This window comes from Stenella coeruleoalba (assembly GCF_951394435.1).
Source record: "Stenella coeruleoalba genome assembly, chromosome: 12".
NCBI lineage: Eukaryota > Metazoa > Chordata > Mammalia > Artiodactyla > Delphinidae > Stenella > Stenella coeruleoalba.
Genome location: NC_137158.1, coordinates 14,508,962 through 14,529,505, shown reverse-complemented (window position 1 = coordinate 14,529,505; position 20,544 = coordinate 14,508,962). Strand labels below are relative to the sequence as shown.

At 41.4% G+C, this 20,544-nt stretch overlaps 1 protein-coding gene across 2 annotated transcripts in view; it reads right to left on the bottom strand.

Moving 5' to 3' along the window:
- The window catches only part of MEI4 (meiotic double-stranded break formation protein 4), a 215,181-nt gene extending 194,856 nt beyond the window's left edge, over nt 1–20,325 (bottom strand). For both annotated transcript variants that reach the window (XM_079939103.1, XM_079939102.1), the window contains exon 1: nt 20,069–20,325. In XM_079939103.1, coding sequence (XP_079795229.1) covers nt 20,069–20,321 — 253 coding nt within the window. In that variant the 5' untranslated portion in view covers nt 20,322–20,325. The remainder of the gene's footprint in view (nt 1–20,068) is intronic.
- Between the last annotated feature and the right edge of the window lie 219 nt (nt 20,326–20,544).

Here is a 20,544-nt window from a genome sequence, read left to right as displayed (position 1 = left end):
CCAGTAAAGTCCCAAATGACAACTCTGTAATAACATATGGATATGGCCAAAAGTCACATACTTAATTCTGTAGAGTCTGTTCCCTAGTATACGGAGACAAGGTAAAAATAGTCTTAATTCTGATAAAAGAGGCATAACCAGAGAGAGCTCAAATAGTCAATTATTACACTGTCAATTGATTAAAATTTATTCTTCGGTAAAAAGGAAAGCTCAAAGTCAGTTTTCTGCAGACACCTTATTGCTAACCAAGCAGAACTCATTTCCACTGCTCTTTACTATTGTGATCTTCCTGAAAATAAAGTCCACTCTCAGGAGTTCTGGTTTCCATAACTTGAAAGGCTGAGTTATAAAGCAGTACAGCACAGCTTTAGTGTTACAGTTCATCCATCCATCACTCATTGTAAAAATCAGTGGTCTAGGAAATTAAATAAACTTGACCAAAAGTGCAGCATAATCTCTTGCCATTAAAAAAAAGAAATGAACACACATTTTTCAGGGAGAAAATAAACCAAACTAAGTATATCCTGTCTTGCCAGATCAGAGGATGTCACAGAGCTTACACTGTATTCAATTTAATTCATCAGATATGTGTTGGGTGCCACAATGTAAAGGCACTAGAATAAGGGGTGAGAGGACTCAAAGGGTAAAGAAGGCAAGGCCTCCTACCATCAGGGAGTGAGAAAAAGGCAGGCCAAGAACAAGCTCTACCACAGGCAAAAATACATCACTGTCAAACTGAGGTCCATGTGATGCTACAGGAACCTGAAGGAGGCAGTTCTGGCCAGGGAGAAGCCAGAAAGACCTCATGTGGTATGAGTGTCAAGGGATCACAGAGCTTTCCCCAGGGAGTCTTTTGCAGAAGGAAGGAGCATGGAGGAAGGGCACAGAGGCAGGTGCGTGGGCAAGGGCCGTGTGAAGGTAGAGCTGGAGCAGAGGGAACGAACAGGCACGTAGAGACGAGCATGTGGAGCTGAGAAAAAATTCTGGGTTCACGACAGGAAAGGACCTGAATTACATCTATTCCTACACAATGGAACACTATCACTGCTTAAAAACTGATCTTAACTGTGCGTTAGGAAAAACTGCAGAGGTAAAATGGGTGGTAGATGACCTCCAGGGTGCTCCTACAACGTTCAAGGAGAAATAATGATTTCAGAAAAGACAGAACTCACAGGGCTCCTTGTGGAAGGGGTACACTGAAAATTATATGATTGAGAAATGAGAACAAAAGAATAGAAACGAGATTAGAATTTTTAATAACAATATAGAGACAGGGCAGAGAATGAAAATCCCGTTCCATTAACATAACTCCCAAAATAATGAGACAGGTTAACAGCTAAATTCCTACAGAATGTTCTAAAGAGTTTACTTACTCCTAACAGAATCAGACTTCCAGGCCTGCAGCACATCAAGGAGCTTCCACTTCTGCTACCGGACCAAACTGAAAACATGGCAATGCTGCCAATCATTCAATTTTACTACTGAAAAAAAGAAAACTTACACACACACTTAAACCTTTGTTCTTTCCTTTCCCTCCGGAATAACCTGCTAAAAAGCTAGATTCAGGTCTTTGCAAGACAGAATTAAACAATAAAAGTCTCAAGTCAAAAAAAAAACCACAAAAAACAAGAAACTTAAGTTCTTCTGCTGTTAAGGAATCAATGACAATTCCCATCAGACCATCAAGCTGAGGAAGAAAACTAGTATTTGTTTTCTGTCTACATGTCAAGAAGCTTGGGGCCAAGCGCTCCCCATTAAACCTCACCACTGCCCATCACTATCCCCCTCCTCATTTTACAGAGGAGGAAAGTGAGACTCACAGAAGGAAAGCGAGTTGTCTAAAGGAACTTAACCAATGTCAGCAGAACTGAGACTCAACCCAGATTCCTCTAATTCCCAAATCCATGCTCTTTCCAGTAAGCTCTCCACCTCCAGAATTTGTCCTCAGCAACCTTCCCCCGATCAATAATACCTCCTCTTCCTGTGCTGGTTCTTTTTTCATTCATTTATGTATGTTCATTCTTAAATTAATCACTGAGCACCTACTGGTACTAGACTTGCATGATGACCACTCATTAGTGTATTCAGGTGTTTTCCACTAAGCATGGTACTCTAGGCATTGCCCTTTTCCTCATTCAAACATGTCAGAATGGATGTTAAAATCACATCATTTCCATTTGCTTACAAGATGCCTTCTGGTAAACATAAATCCATGATATTCAAGCCACAAAAAGTCAGTGTCTACTACCTTCCAGTAAATATTGAAGATTTTAGCTAGTTGGGGGGGAAAAGCATTTGCTTCAGAACTATCTGGAAGATAACATCCTAATTAATTAATTTTCGTAGCTGAGAATTCTTGGTAAAATTTTCCACAGCATTAGAAGCAGAATATATGAATTAAGACCATGCTGCCACAACGTTTTTAGTGTAATTTTAATTAAAGCATTATGTAGTTGTGTGCATATATATATTAAGTACTCTATTAATTAAATAGTTATTTATGAATCATACAATAGAAAACATCTCTGCACCAACTGGTATAGGGTTTCTCAGTAATATACCACAGTATTGCTAAGATTTCATCTCCAAATGTTAGTCAAAGGGAGGAACAATATTTGATTCTTTCCTAAGAGGTATCTTAACTCATCATGAACTGCAGAGTATTACTGCTCATTCAAGGACCCTGAACAGTACAGTAATTACAGCAATAACCTAAGAAGAGCATTTTAAAAGCATACCAGATTGTTCAATAAGCCGTATACTAAAGTGAACAAATAATACTGGAGAAAGAGCAGAAGTACAAGTATTCCCTAATTTAAAAATGATATGCCTGTGACATTGCTTTTGGAGCTAGAAGAAGCTGTCTACTACTACTACTACTCTCTGCCCTTACAGAATAAAGGAAGAGGAGATTGAAAAAAAATGCCATTTCATTTAATAGTTGCTCACCATCCACACCAAAGAGCTTGCCAACCCCACCAAGGGCCCAACTCCAATCCTAGTCAGGTCACCAGCACATCCAAACACACACAGAGGCAACTGGACAGCCCTTCCCCAGCTGCCTACGCACCCACCATCCCCTCCGCCAGTATAACCCATGCTCCCAAATATCTCATAATTACAGTAAATTAGTGTGGATTAAGTCTATCACCAGGTAACTCCCGCAAAGGGCCAATATCAGTGTGTTCTACTCTTTCTAGTCAATAACTGCACCATTCCACAGAGAATATGCCAAGAAAACAGGAGCATTAAAATTACATGGGATTAGTAATGAAAACTGGAAATAAGGGCATTTGGGTTGAACACAGAAAATAAAAGTTGGCCTTAAAGCAGTGCTTCTCAATCTTGGCTGCACTTTAGAATAACATAGGGATAGTGAAAGAATAAGGATACCTCAGTCCAACCCCTAGAGATTCTGACCTCATCCGTCTGCGGTACAACCCAGGCATCAAGATATTTTCACAGCTCCCCGGGGATTTGAATGCAGGGGCAGGATTTAAGTCACTACCGGGAACTCTGGCCTGATGTCTACCAGCTCTGAAGAGGAAAAGCCTTTCAGAAAGTCACTTAAAAATAAAAACAAATTTTAAAACTGTACATCGCACATCTGATTAAACGTACTTTTCTTTTTTACACAGACCTGTGGGTACAAAACGCCTAGGGGCACGTGGCATTTGCTGTCTATAAGGGAAGTGAGCAGCTAAGTTTGTCATCACTGTGTTCACCGTCACAGATGCCTGTGCACGGACTCAGTGCTTCTTTAAAGAGAAGCTTCGGAAGGCCTGGAAAAGTACAGTTCACTGAGGCCCAGAGCCCTCCGGGCCACCTCCTCTGTCTCCCTCACACCATCAGACATGAGAGAGCTGCGTGACCACACAGAACAGCCACCAGCATGGACTTGGCCTACTTTGGACCAACTCCTGCTTGGAAATTACAGATATGAAGAGACGCTCTGTGGTTCACAGGGGAAAAATGAATCAGATCAGGATAAACACTTCATAAAATACACAGATAGAAATAACTGCCGCGTTATTAAAGGCATAATGATCAACAAAATTAGACATTAAATATGCAAAATGCCATCTTATCTGTATGACCTGGGTTGAAGAATAAGGTCATTCGAACAAAAATATTATTTTAGATAAAGAATGGACAAATTACTCCCTCTTGCAAGAGCACCAGAATCACAACTAACTGCTGAACAATCATCGAAAGGAAGACACTGGAACTCACCAAAAAAGACACCCCACATCCAAAGCCAAAGGAGAAGCCACACTGAGACGGTAGGAGGGGCGCAATCACAGTAAAACCAAATCACATAACGGCTGGGTGGGTGACTCACAAACTGGAGAACACTTATACCACAGAAGTCCACCCACTGGAGTGAAGGTTCTGAGCCCCACGTCAGGCCTCCCAACCTGGGGGTCCAGCAACGGGAGGAGGAAATCCCAGAGAATCAGACTTTGAAGGCTAGGGGGATTTGATTGCAGGACTTCGACAGGACTGGGGGAAATGGAGACTCCACTCTTAGAGGGTACACACAAAGTAGTGTGCACATAGGGACACAGGGGAAGGAGCAGTGACCCCACAGAAGACTGAACCAGACCTACCTGCTGGTGTGGGAGGGTCTCCTGCAGAGGTGAGGCATGGCTGTGTCTCACCATGAGGATAAGGACACTGGCAGCAGAAGATCTGAGAAGTATTCCTTGGTGTGAGCCCTCCCAGAGTCCACCACTGGCCCCACCAAAGAGCCTGGGTAGGCTCCAGTGTTGGGTCGCCTCAGGCCAAACAACCAACAGGGAGGGAACCCAGCCCCACCCATCACAGACAAGCAGATTAAAGTTTTACTGAGCTCTGCCCACCAAAGAAACAGTCAGCTCTAACCACCACCAGTTGCTCCCATCAGGAAGCCTGCACAAGCCTCTTAGATAGCCTCATCCACCAGAGGGCAGACAGCATAAGTAAGAAGAGCTACAATCCTGCAGCCTGTTGAACAAAAACCACATTCACAGAAAGACAGACAAGACGAAAAGGCAGACAGCTATGTACCAGATGAAGGAACAAGTTAAAACCCCCAAAAAACAACCAAATGAAGTGGAGATAGGCAACCTTCCAGAAAAAGAATTCAGAATAATGTTAGTGAAGATGATCCAGGACCTCGGAAAAAGAATGGAGGCAAAGATTGAGAAGATGCAAGGACGTTTAACAAAGACGTAGAAGAATTAAAGAACAAACAAACAGAGATGAACAGTACAATAACTGAAATGAAAAATACACTAGAAGGAATCAATAGCAGTATAACTGAGGCAGAAGAATGGATAAGTGACCTGGAAGACAGAATGGTGGAATTCACTGCTGTGGAACAGAATAAAGAAAAAAGAATGAAAAGAAATGAAGACAGCCTAAGAGACCTCGGGGACAACATCAAATGCAACAACATTCGCATTATACAGGTCCCATAAGGTGAAGAGAGAGAGAAAGGACCCGAGAAAATATTTGAAGAGACTATAGTTGAAAACTTCCCTAACATGGGAAAGGAAATAACCACCCAAGTCCATGAAGTGCAGAGACTCCCAGACAGGACAAACCCAAGGAGAAACACGCCGAGACACACAGTAATCAAATTGGCAAAAATTAAAGACAAAGAAAAATTACTGAAAGCAGCAAGAGAAAAACAACAAATAACATACAAGGGAACTCCCATAAGGTTAACAGCTGATTTCTCAGCAGAAACTCTACAAGCCAGAAGGGAGTGGCATGACACATTTAAAGTGATGAAAGGGAAGAACCTAAAACAAAGATTACCCTACCCAGCAAGGATCTCATTCAGATTCACTGGAGAAATCAAACGCTTTACAGACAAGCAAAAGCTAAAAGAATTCAGCACCACCAAACCAGCTCTACAACAAATGCTAAAGGAACTTCTCTAAGTGGGAAACACAAGAGAAGAAAAGGACCTACAAAAACAAACCCAAAACAATTAAGAAAATGGTAACAGGAACATACATATCGATAATTACCTTAAATGTGAATGGATTAAATGCTCCAACCAAAAGACACAGCCTTGCTGAATGGATGCAATAACAAGACTCATATATATGCTGTCTGCAAGAGACCCATTTCAGACCTAGGGATACATACAGACTGAAAGTGAGGGGATGGAAAAAGATATTCCATGCAAATGGAAATCAAAAGAAAGCTGGAGTAGCAATACTCATAACAGATAAAATAGACTTTAAAATAAAGAATGTTACAAGAGACACGGACGGACATTACATAATGATCAAGGGATCACTCCAAGAAGAAGAAACAACAATTATAAATATATATGCACCCAACATACGGGCACCTCAATACACAAGCTATAAAAGCTATAAAATACAAAAGCTATAAAAGAAGAAATCGACAGTAACACAATAATAGTGGGGGACTTTAACACCTCACTTACACCAATGGACAGATCATCCAAAATGAAAATTAATAAGGAAACATAAGCTTTAAATGACACAACAGACCAGATAGCTTTAATTGACATTTATAGGACATTCCACCCAAAAACAGCAGATTACACTTTCTTCTCAAGTGCACACAGAACATTCTCCAGGATAGATCACATCTTGGGTCACAAATCAAGCCTCAGTAAATTTAAGAAAACTGAAATCATATCAAGCATCTTTTCTGTCCACAAGGTTACGAGATTAGAAATCAATTACAGGGGAAAAAACTGTAAAACTCACAAACACATGGAGGCTAAACATTACGTTACTAAATAACTAAGAGATCACTGAAGAAATCAAAGAGGAAATCAAAAAATATCTAGAGACAAATGACAATGAAAACAAAATGATCCAAAACCTATGGGATGCAGCAAAAGCAGTTCTAAGAGGGAACTTTATAGCAATACAATCCTACCTCAAGAAACAACAAACATCTCAAATAAACAATATAACCTTACACGTAAAGGAACTAGAGAAGAACAAACAAAACCCAAAGTCAGTAGAAGGAAAGAAATCATAAAGATCAGAGCAGAAATAAATGAAACAGAAACAAAGAAAACAATAGCAAAGATTAATAAAACTAAAAGCTGGTTCTTTGAGAAGATAAAATTGATAATCCATTAGCCAGACTCATCAAGAAAAAGAGGGAGAGGACTCAAATCAGTAAAATTAGAAATGAAAAAGAAGTTACAACAGACACCGCAGAAATACAAAGCATCCTAAGAGAGTACTACAAGGAACTCTATGCCAATAAAATGGACAGCCTGCAAGAAATGGACAAATTCTTAGAAAGGTATAACCTTCCAAGACTGAACCAGGAAGACATAGAAAATATGAACAGACCAATCACAAGTAATGAAATTAAATCTGTGATTAAAAATCTTCCAACAAAGGTCCAGTACCAGATGGCTTCACAGATGAATTCTATCAAACATTTAGAAAAGAGCTAACACCTATCCTTCTCAAACTCTTCCAAAAAATTGCAGAGGAAGGAATATTCCCAAACTCATTCTATAAGGCCATCATCACCCTGATGCCAAAACCAGACAAAGATACTACAAAAAAAGAAAATTACAGACCAATTTCACTGATGAATACAGATGCAAAAATCCTCAACAAAATACTGGCAAACAGAATCCAACAACACATTAAAAGGACCATACACCATGATCAAGTGGGATTTATCCAAGGGATGCAAGGATTCTTCAATATACTCAAATCAATCAATGTGATACACAATATTAACAAATTGAAGAATAAAAACCATATGATCGGGCTTCCCTGGTGGCACAGTGGTTGGGAGTCTGCCTGCTGATGCAGGGGACGTGGGTTTGTGCCCCAGTCTGGGAGGATCCCACATGCCGCGGAGCGGCTGGGCCCATGGGCCACGGCTGCTGAGCCTATGCGTCTGGAGCCTGTGCTCCACAACGGCAGAGGCCACAACAGTGAGAGGCCCGCGTACCGCAAAAAAAAAAACCAAAACAAAACAATATGATCATCTCAATAGACGCAGAAAAAGCTTTTGACAAAATTCAACACCCATTTATGATAAAAACTCTCCAGAAAGTGGGTACAGAGGGAACCTACCTCAACATAATAAAGGCCATATACGACAAGCCCAGAGCTAACATCATTCTCAATGATGAATAACTGAAAGCGTTTCCTCTAAGATCAGGACCAAGACAAGGATGTCCACTCTCACCACTATTATTCAACATAGTTGTGGAAGTCCTAGCCATGGCAATCAGAGAAGAAAAAGAAATAAAAGGAATACAAATTGGAAAAGAAGATGTAAAACTGTCACTGTTTGCAGATCACATGATACTATACATACAGAATCCTAAAGATGCCACCAGAAAACTACTAGAGCTAATGGTAAAGTTGCAGGATACAAAATTAATGCACCAAAATCTCTTGCATTCCTGTACACTAATGATGAAAAATCTGAAAGAGAAATTAAGGAAACTCTCTCATTTACCATTGCAACAAAAAGAATAAAATACCTAGGAATAAACCTACCTAGGGAGACAAAAGACCTGTATGCAGAAAACTGTAAGACACTGATGAAAGAAATTAAAGATGATACAAACAGATGGAGAGATATACCATGTTCTTGGATTGGAAAAATCACTATTGTGAAAATGCCTATACTACCCAAAGCAATCTACATATTCAATGCAATCCCTATCAAATTACCAATGGCATTTTTTACAGAACTAGAACAAAAATCTTAAAATTTGTATGAAAACACAAAAGACCCCAAATAGCCAAAGTGGACTGGAGGGAAAAAAATGGAGCTGGAGGAATCAGACTCCCTGACTTCAGACTACGACAAAGCTACAGTAATCAAGACAATATGGTACTGGCTCAAAAACAGAAATACAGATCAATGGAACAGGATATTAAGCCCAGAGATAAACCCACACACCTATGGTCAACTAATGTATGACAAAGGAGGCAAGGATATACAATGGAGAAAAGACAGTGTCTTCAATAAGTGGTGCTGGGAAAACTGGACAGCTACATGTAAAAGAATGAAATTAGAACATTCACTAACACCATACACAAAAATAAACTCAAAATGGATTAGACACCTAAATGTAAGACCAGACACTATAAAACTCTTAGAGGAAAACACAGGAAGAACATTCTTTGACATAAATCACAGCAAGATCTTTTTTGATCCACCTCCTAGAGTAATGGAAGTAAAAACAAAAATAAACAAATGGGACCTAATGAAACTTAAAAGCTTTTGCACAGCAAAGGAAACCATAAACAAGACCAAAGACAACCCTCAGAATGGGAGAAAATATTTGCAAACGAATCAACGGACAAAGGATTAATCTCTAAAATACATAAACAGCTTATGCAGCTCAATATTAAAAAAACAAACAACCCAATCCAAAAATGGGCAGAAGACCTAAATAGACATTTCTCCAAAGAAGACATACAGATGGCCAAGAAGCACGTGAAAAGTTGCTCAACATCACTAATTACTAGAGAAATGAAAATCAAAACTACAATGAGGTATCACCTCACACCAGTTAGAACGGGCATCATCAGAAAATCTACAAACAACAAATGCTGGAGAGGGTGTGGAGAAAAGGGAATCCTTTTGCACTGTTAGTGGGAATGTAAATTGATACAGCCACTATGGAGAACAGTATGGAGGTTCCTTAAAAAACTAAAAATAGAATTACCATATGACCCAGCAATCCCACTACTGCACATATACCCAGAGAAAACCATAATTCAAAAAGGCACCTGCACCCCAATGTTCATTGCAGCACTATTTACAATAGCCAGGACATGGAAGCAACCTAAATGCCCATCGACAGACGAATGGATAAAGAAGATGTGGTACATATATACAGTGGAATATTATTCAGCCATAAAAAGGAACGAAATTGGGTCATTTTTAGAGACGTGTATGGACCTAGAGACTGTCTTACAGAGTGAAGTATGTCAGAAAAACAAATATCGTACATTAACGAATATATGTGGAACCTAGAACAATGGTACCGGTTTGCAGGGTAGAAATGAACCGGTTTGCAGGGTAGAAATTGAGACAAGATGTAGAGAACAAATGTATGGACACCAAGGGAGGAAAGCAGCGGGGGTGTGGTGGTGGGATGAATTGGGAGACTGGGTTTGACATGTATACACTAATATGTATAAAATGGATAACTAATAAGAACCTGCTGTATAAAAAAATAAAGAGAATAAAGTTCAAAAATTCAACAACAACAACAAAAAAAAAAACAAAGAAAATATCTCTAAAAAAAAAAAAAAAGAATGGACAAATTATACTAAATTCCAGGGGAAGTTCTAGATATAATCTGTTACTAGAACAACAAGGGAGAGAGGAAAGATGCTTAAATTCTGCATATTCTGTTTTATTAATAAGTTAGAAAAACTCCAAATACAATTAGAAGTATGTAGAAGTAGAAGGATCAGACGCATTACTTAAAGTTTTACCAGTTTCTTTTTCACCAAGTGGTTACTTTTCAAATTGATACAAAATGTTAACGTTTTATCTGTATTACATTTTACACAGAAAATCCCACCTTACCTGGAAAATTATTTCTGCTACAAATATTTACAAGCCTAATCAGAGTCAATAATTTAAAAATCAAGCCAAGGAACGTCTTTGAAAATCGACTGTGTGTAAGATGGTATTGAGTGAAGCACCAAGGGAGGACACAAAGGCAACTTAGTCTTTGTTCTTTGTGTGACATTAATTAAAAAAGTAATGAGGAATGTTTAGAGCTGGGCGTTGAAAGCATAAGAACTAGCTTGCTCTGGCAGCAATCTTTTTCTTGTTTACGTCAAAGCACAAAACTTGGTAGACGTGGTCTGAATGAATTAAAAACACACAGGCAATATTTCTCTCTGACTCTGAGAGAAATGGGAGCGACCGAAAACAAGAAAAATTATCACACGCTTACCATGAAATAACTGACGATGTGATAGGACAGATCTGCTGGTGGCTGAGAGCAGCTCCCAGCCCCGTTGTCCCCTTTACAGCGCACATCCCAGCCAGGCACTCGCCCATGGATTTAATTTTCACAGTAACTCTAAGAAAGGCTTACAAGAAATTTAATTTTTTAAAAATCACAGAAATGAGGTCTCTAAAACAGGAGATTCAACTGAAAAGACCACAGTTTAGGTGCAGTATGAGAAATATGTAATGATGCCCTTCCTCCTGAATGAGGGCTGTACCTGCATATTCCATTTAGGAATTCATTCAAGTTCATTTGATAACCAGGTTACCTGGTTCGGCCCTCAGAATCACCCAGAATACAATGTAAGTACCTGTGTTTATAGTTGTACATGTGTGACAGACTTTATTTATGACTCAGTGTTTTTTGTCTTGTGGCCTGCACCATGCTGGCATTCATTGTTGGCAATATATTTCTTTTTAGGTATGTTACATTATATTCTTTTTGAAAGATTGGCAAAATATTATCAGAATTTAAGATTCTCTACTAGTTTTTAGAATACAGTATATTGCTTCTCCTATGCAATATTTTCCCCTACAATATATCTCCAAAATTACTTGAAATAGATATAAGACATATTCCCCTGCAAAAATGGGAGCTGTCTTATACAACTGTACATATATACAGAAAACATGGCATATATTCAGGATTGCACGTAGGATGCTTATGAGGAAGAGATGAGGGAAGCAGGATGGAGGGAGGAGGAGAGGAGAGAGGGGTAAGGAGGGAAGAGAGAAGTTCTCCTAGAACAAGAACGTACGATACTCACTCCTTGTATTCCTATTATGCTTAATACATATTTCACTGAATGGGATGGAACAGTATCAAACACGGTTGTTAGAGTCATGTTCATGTTACTATTTTATATTTTTATTCATTTTCTCTAAGTTCTACTACCTGCCCCAGCTCAATCAGGCTCTAAATGAACATTTTCTCAGTACTTCGGTGACTGAGGGTATCAGCTGGTATTAAGGAATCTTTCAGAGTCTTGCCAACAAATCCCTTGATGTGTGACATTCGGATGGTTTGACCCCTTTTCTGGAGAGGTCTCACTATGCTCCCTGAACATATATTTCACGTTTATGTGTTTAATTCAGTGGTTTCAGTGGTTCTCAAACTTCAGTTTTCAGCAGAACACTGGGGGGCTAGTTAAGCCACAGATGCTGGCTCTCCCGCCAAGGTTTCTGATTCGGGTCAGGGGTGAGGTCTGTAAATCTGTCACATCTCCACCTGATGCTGACACAGCTGGTCTGGGGACCACAGTTTGAGAAATACCTGTTTAAGAAAACACCTTCAAGTACTAGAAAGGCATGGTTCAAGGATCCTACGGGAATCCCACTCCATTTACCATCCATTTAACCTCAGGCAAGTTAGCCAACTTGCTTTCCTCATTCCTTTATCTATATACAACCAAAGCAAGAGGTAGGGAAAGAGGTAGGGAGGATTCAGACCAGAGCTGAAACAGCAGGGAAAGAAATGTGAGAATGAGACTCCAAAGGCAGTTTGAAAAAAGAAACAACACAACCAGAGGTCATTAGGAAGCAGGGGCGCTGGGTGGGCCGGGAGAGCTTTAAAGGGAAGGAACTCCTTGCAGAACTGCCAGGAACGACTCAGAGAAACACAAATCAAGGGGCAGCGACTCCCTCCTTCAGAAGAGAGGGCGGCTCCTTTTGGGGCCCAGGGGCCGTCTCTCCCTCTCTCCGTGTGTGCTCTGTAATTCTTCTAGGTTTAGGGCCCCAAGCCACCTGGATTCCTTTATTACCTTCCTTTTGTATCTTCCCCTTTCCTCTCTCTGCCAATTCCTTCCCACCAAAGTACCAGTGGGCTAATGTCTTTTCCATCCTAAAGAGAAAACTTTCCCTCCACCTTGCACGCCCCGCCCCCAACTGCCAACCTATCACTTCTCCTTCCTTCACAGACCAACTCCCCACCAGGGATTCCCCAGCCCCGTGGCTCCTTACCCGGGTCTTCAGACGCCACCTGGGAGCTCATCAGAAATGCACAATCTCCAGCCTACTCCCATTCACCCTCATCATCTGATCTCCTGGCTTTGATAATGGAATTGATATTATTCCATCAATTTTCCCACTCTAAACTGTAGCCCACAGCTACCTACCTGGATTCTCTTCACTGCACACTGAACTTATCCAAAAAAATTCATTTTAGGATGTTTAGGATCCAAGTATTGAATCCAAAATCCTCAAGGTACTTTCGTATTTCTAACAGAATCTTGAAATTTGAAAACCAACAGCAGGGCATTCAAAAAACACAAATAAAACCTGAAAAAAATTAAATATAATCCTAAATGAAAGGACTAGATGAAAATTTGCTACAGGTTAAACTATTCCAAAAATATCACAATGAGTAAAGGCCTAGGAATACACAAGTACTTTGAGCAGTTTTAGCTTTTGTTCCACAGAGGGGCCCTCAACATTGTCACTCTTTGTTTATTCTGTTCTGGTTACATGACTGTGTGCCTGCACAGCTCCCTCAGAGGAAGAGCCCTGATACTCACCCTACCTGAGTCGGTTCCCTTTCCTAGGATGCTGGACCTCCCTCTCTGATTCTCCTTCCATCATTACAGTGGTTTGGTAGATCTCCAGAAACGACAGATCAGCAAGGCCACTTTGTTCGAGGTATTAAATAATACCCACATAAACCTTTTCTAAACATATTCATTCAAAAATGTCACCAAGGAGCCCTTCCATGCTAGGTACTGTGCTAACCTAGGAGTACAGTGGTAATGAGAAAAGACACACTCCCTGAAAGCATGGAGTGTAGGCCCTACGGGGAAGACAGGCTGATTAAACCATTGTAATTTAGCTCAAAAATGCTGTAAACAGTACAGAATATCATGGGGACCCCTAGCAGGGGAATCTGATCTAGTCTAGGGAGGTAGTCAAGGAAGGCAAAAGAGATTTTAAAACTATGTCAGCAGAAAAGAATACTGTAGTGCACAACTAGACCAAAAGGAGAGGGAGAACACATCCTCCAAAGAGAAATCACGTGTGTACAAGCCTGGAGCTGAGAGAGAACAAGGTGGATTCAAGTAAGTGGAAGAAATTTCGCATGTCGCCGAGCAGAATGTGGAGGACACAGTGGTGAGAGGCTGGGCTGGAGAGGGAAGCAAGTACCACACTGTGGAGAGGCTTGGAGCCCGTTTTATGGGTTGAGGACTTCATCCTAAAGTAAGTGAGAGGACCTGAGACCAGGCTGCAATATGGACTTGAACACAGCAAGGCTACAACCACAGACATGGAGTCCAGTTGGGATTTTTCAGACAAGACCAAGACAGTGGTACTGGGAATGCAGAGAAGTGGAGGGGATCCAGAGATGCACCCCAACTAGGGCATCACCTGGACATGCCAGATACCTACCTGAAACCCAGCTTAGGCTGCATCACACAGTGACATTCGGAGCCTGGTACAGGAAGAGCATGGGAGGACGGATGGCCTCCACCTGGAATACTCCTCATGTGAGACGCCAGGCTGCCCTGCCCAGGCCCAGCCTCTGCGGCTCCCTCAGGCCTCGTCCATGTGCCAGGACTTGTTCGGCCCTCCTGATTCCCTATCTCCACCATTCCCACCAGAGCCAGCGCCTGTGATGGTAAGGAACGTGTTCACATTTCTAAATTATCGCTGTTACTGTTAAAGCCATTTGATACTGAGCTTTTTCAGCCTTAACTTTAATTTCTTTGCATGTTGACAGTGGTCTCTAATATCAAAAGTTTAATTCAGTTTTTATATATAATGAGTAAAGCATTTCTAACGTACAATTATAAATTTACTTTAAATTATTGTACAGACTTTCATTAGAATCTATACTAAATTAAGGGCGTATTCTCTGATGTTTATGTACATTATGCATGTGTGCTTTAAATCAACTGCAATTTTAGGCAAATTCCCATTATTATTATATTTGACAATTTATATTACAGGAGCTCTTGTGAAGAAGGAAATGCTATGCATTCATAGTCTATGCTCTTTCAGCATCTGTAAAACAGAGAAGGCCCCAACATATAAATGCTGAGCTCCACAGCTGTGTCTGCAAGTCTGTTATTTGTGGTGTCTCCCCATTATGTGGTCTGGAACAGGGTGAGAAGGAAGGGAGGGGACAGAGGCTGAGTAGGCGGGGCCAGAAGAGTGGCAGCTGGGAGCCAAGACAAGCTCCAAGCAGGGTGGCGGCGATATCCAGCCCCTGCTCTGATACCTCAGCAGCACCAGTCGGCTGAGAGCCTTTGCCTGAACGCAAACGTACAGGAAATGAGAAGTGGGGTCTGGGGTAGGCAGTGCTGCAGTAATGGGAACAGCAGGGGAGGCTGGACAAACTTGAACAATGTCAGCAAGAAGGATGGGGAAGCTTCCACAGCCATCTGGTTGTGCTGGTTGCTCCCCAGGACCCCAAACTGACAAGAGCTGAGTTCAACCTAAACTGACGGTGCTGCCCTGCCCACCACGCTCCCCAGCCCCAAGCCCGTGACACCTGAGCCCCAGATTCAATAAGTATTTACTAAATAAACAGACAAATCGATGCGTTAATTTCGTTTGATTTTCTTGTACTTTTTTACTTTAGCTAGTTGCTCATCCAGTAACCTATGTATCATTTATGAAGATACTGAGTGCCTATGTTGTAGGGAAAAAAGCATATGCCTGACAGGACATCCATCTCTGTCCCTCCTGTAAATGCCGAAGCACTGTGCAAGTCTCACAGCAACCGTCCAGATCCCACCAGCATATTCACACACACACTCAAAGCTTAGATCTAAATCTGCTCACTGAAATCCTAGGCCAGTCTTCCCACTAACAAGGCCCTGTGCCTGTCATCACATCCCTTTCAAACCCTGGTCAACATTTAAGAACAACCACTAATGTCTTCCTGGCCATTCTCTATGCTCTGTGTCTCCCTCAACTACCTACTCAGACCCCACCTAAATGCTTGCAACATTATAAGGCCATCATTTAATAGGAAGCTGTTCTAGATAAAAGAACACTTTTCTCTCTCTCTCTCTCTCTCTCTCTCTCTCTCTCTCTCTCATTTTCTCCTCTATAAATCAAGAAGATTCTTGGGGAAAAAAAGCTCTCTAATTTATTCATTATCCCCACCACTGCCCCACTCTTTAAGTTAGGATGTGTTCAGTTACAAGGAAGAGAATTATGTGGATAACAGTGGCTTAAACCATTATTCATCTTTTAAAACAAAATTCCTAATAAAGTAATCCTAGAGTTGCTTTGGCTGGTCAGATGACAAGAAAGACCAAGACTCCTCTCACCCTCCTGCTTATCATCCTTACCATGTTGACATTAATTTTTCAATATTGCCACATGGTTGTAAAACGGCTACCACAGTTCCAGGCATCACATCTTCATGTGGCAGTGCCCATACAGGAAGCAAGTGGTTGAGGTAAAAACATTTTAAAATTGCTACCTTTCACAAACCTCAATCTCTTTATACAATGAGGTGAATCTTTACCAAAAGCTCTGAAGATTCCTCTTTAGCTTCCACTGCCCAACCACAGAACAATACTGGCAAAACAAGTCTAAGCCTTTCATAGATTAACCCACTAGGCATGGGCACATGTCTGTCAAAACAAAATTGGAGTGTTTTAGTAAAGAAGAAGGAAGCTGGCTATTGAGTAGACAGCTAACCTGTCTGTCACACATCACCCAGAAGATTTTAAGAAGTGTGACACCGGATGTCTGGGCTTCTTCCATCCATCCTCCCTCCCTCCCTCCTTCCCTCCCTTCCTTCCTCTAATAAGAAGCATTTAGGTAAAATTAAAATGTGGCATAATTCCAAGAGCAAGTTCTATTTATCCCTTCTCTATATAGTCTAGCCCCCTAATAAATACAATAAAGAATATTTCCCTTTAAGAAATTACAGAAAAATAAATCAGAATAAAGAAATAGCTGAGTTCCTGAAATGCTGTATAAACCATATCATACTTCCTTATTTGTTTACTTTGCCATTTCAGCTCTGCTTTATCTAATTCTGGGTTGTTCGGTTGCTTCAATGGGTAGCTAATGCTGTAGATTAAGTTCCCCAGCCTCTCAGTCTGTCAGGAAGGATTCCATTCACCATTTTTTGAGGGCCTGTGGTCTCTGAACACTGGAGAACATGCATGTGTAAAGAAACACATAATATAAATACACAAAATATAAATACGCCTATAAAATAGTTTCATTTTCAGCGATGGAGTTTTCTTAGAGCAAGGCGTGTCAGTCTTTCAAGTCATACATCTTTAAAAACCAACTGTGTTCCTCCTTTATTTTCCTAGCAATCTAATAGCCCCCCTTTCTTAGGTTTTTTTCCTTTCCCCTTTAATACTGACTCTATTTATCTGAATCTATCCATTTATTCCTCATTTTTCAAGTTTAAGCTAACAGATGGAGAGTCAGACTACTTCCAAACATCTGCACTGAAACGCTTTACCTGCAACTCTCGCTGCGAGTAAAAGAGATTTTAATTACATGATATTTGAAAATTCCTCTCACAGGCACTGCAATTGAAAGATTTCAGTGTAAAAACAAGTCATCCTGGAGGCTCTCACCGTTAGGTCCACTCACGTCCCAAACAAATCACACACCCCACACCGTATTGGTGATGTAAACAGACCCCTGACGGTAAACAACAGCTCTGATACCATGGATGCTTACGATATTCACAGTTCGATATTACTGGGAATTTTCACATGTGTGCCATTGTATCAGTCATATGACTGCACAAAAAAAGTGAAAAGGAATTATGTTTGCCATTCACAGATATTCTCAAAGAGGCCATTGCCTAGAAAGACGAGAGAGACTAAAATGTGGCTATAAATCATGTAACACTGTTTCTGCTCACACAGTGATGAGATTCAGTAACACCACGGGTATCGGGTTAGCAGGGTTTGCCGGAACCTAGAAAGTACCCTACTATCACCCATGGCAGGCACCAGTCCACTACACCTGCACATCCTAGTATGACAGTCACAGTCTTCCCAACGGCTCCTTTCCCTCTGCCCACCCTGCAGTGTTGGAACCTGCAGCCTCCCTGTCAAAGCTGCACCCTCCCTGTAGCCTCATCCACAGTGATAACTTCACTATCACTTAAATACCAAGAAATCCTTACTGTCAGTCTATATTTCCAGTCTGCTCATCCCCTTTGATATTTAGGACCATACTTCTACCTTCCTTCTAGGTAATGCCTATATACTCAGGGATATGTTCAGAACACTCTCAGACAGACCTGGACTCAACCTGTTATCCTATACGCTTTGTTCTGTGTTCACTATCTGGAGTCAAAGCATTGCAATCAATGTAATGAACAAGAACTAGAAACCTCAATTATCCTACACGCCTCCAGCTCCCTTAAAACCCCCTCCTAACTCATTCACAAACTTCTGAAGTTTCTACTCTGAAACTGTGCTTTTTGGTTCTCCCTATCACAGATCTAGTTCAATGCATCACTCTTCCTGTGGGCTTGGTAAACCCTTTTAGAAGCTGCCTCCTTGCCTCCAACCACTGCCACAGCCAAAGCATCCTCTACGCTCCACTTCGTTTGACAGATATGGATTCAGCACCTCCTGTGAGGCAGGCTTTGGGGTGGGTCTTGAGTAGAGAGTGGTGAGCAAATCAAAGACCCTCTCCTCAGCAAACCCAGACTCAAGTCAAAGAGATCAAGCAGCAACCAAGTAAGCAAACAGATACATAACCCATAGCGGGGTGTTTGGGTAAAAAATAACTGTGAGTAGTGCTATACCTGTAGTGATCACTGAGCAGGGGTCACTTAGAATAAGAACTCTGGGAAGGGAAGAGGCAGCCACACATCAGAGAGACGAGCACAGCAAAGCTCCGAGGCGAGAAGAGCCTGCACAGGCTGGAAGGAAGCCCAGGGACACTGGAGCTGTGTGCAGAGCGGGAGGGTATATGCGTGCAGGGGAGCAGAAGTGAAATCACCGTGGCGTCAGGAGCCACAGCCACAAGGGGGGATCTAGTGCGAGGCACAACGGGAAGTCAGGGAAAGGTTTTAGGCAAAGGAGTAACACGATCTGATCTACATTTTCAAATAATCAGCAGAATTACGTTTCATAATCACAATGTGAGGGTCAGTCCTCTGAGTCAAAAAGGTGAACGGCTCCTGACGAAGGAGGTGCCCATGTGCTCTGGTTTGTCCTAGAGGGTCCTGGTCTTCCCTGCTGTCCTCGTGTCATTATTACAGTCCCCCTTTCACGCTCTCTCACGGGTTCTATGGAGATCACACGTTGTTTGGCCAACTCACTGATAAGGAACATTCCTCAGGCTGACATCCAAAGCCCTTCTGAGCCTGGTCCCGACTCACCTCTCTGCCTCTCCCTGTCAGATCTCTACCATACGGTGTTCTGGGCTCTGGGATGTCCCGCTGGCCATGGTGAATGGGGCATATATTCTCCCTGCTGCCCAGCTCACGCTCCTGCCTCTTGCTGCACGCTCTGACCGCCTCACTATTATGGACAGACCCGCGAGGGCCAAACCTGAGAAGCCTTTCCAGAAGCCAGGCAGAATGAATGGCTTCCTGCTCTGCTCTGCACTTTGTCACTGACTCTATGATAATGTTCATCACAACTGGGCTAATTATCTATATATAGGTCTTTCTTCCCTGCTGGAATGGTAGGTACTTCACAGTAAGGGCAGCACCTCTCTCTCTGTGTTTTTGGGTCCTCACCACCCACTGCATGCCTGGTCCAGAGCTGGTACTTGATACAGAGCTGCTGGATGAATTATGTAATATAAAAGCAACATCAAATACAGAGTAAAATAATATGGATGAGTAAGATTTTTAAATTAATTTCTCCAGTAAACTTACAGTATTATTATTGCCTTTGCATCCAGACAATTTATTCTCCAACTTCATCCCCATGTGTAATGCAGCCCCATCGATTAGAAAGTGACAATAAGTTCTTCATGAATGATTAGAAGTAAAAAATCTTTATAGGGTAAGAAGAAGAAGTCTAATTTTAGGAAACTAAACAACGGTGTCTTGGTAACAAATTTCTAAATAACTGTGAAGCTGAAATAAAACAGACTGATACATCCCCAGGATTCATCCACTCACCACTCTCAAATGATCCTGAACAAATCCTGCTCAGAAGTTGTTTTTGACGTAATTGCAGAACTTCAGCTTCCAAGGCTTTGACTTTTGCTCTCCACTTTGATTCCTGACCAGACACCATCCTTGCGAGATGCTCTGTGTATTCTCTGCTGCTTTTGTCTGCTGGTTTTGAGTGGATAATTGCCAAGGCCAGAGCCAGCTTTGAAGTTCTCAAATACCATGCTTGACCATCCATCCTGGCTTTTGTCCCTATCATGTAATAAGAAAAAAAAGTTACAGAAATTCTTTGCAGTACATTTCATTTGCTCAAAATTGATTTTGCAGAATAACACTAATAAGTTTACAACTTGAAACCAAGTAGCAGAAAAATTTCTCAGGAACTGAAGACAGTTTGAAAAAAACACGCAGAAGAGAAATGCAAACACATGCACATTAAGTGTATTAAGATTCAAAACAGTAGGTGAGGATAATCTGACAAT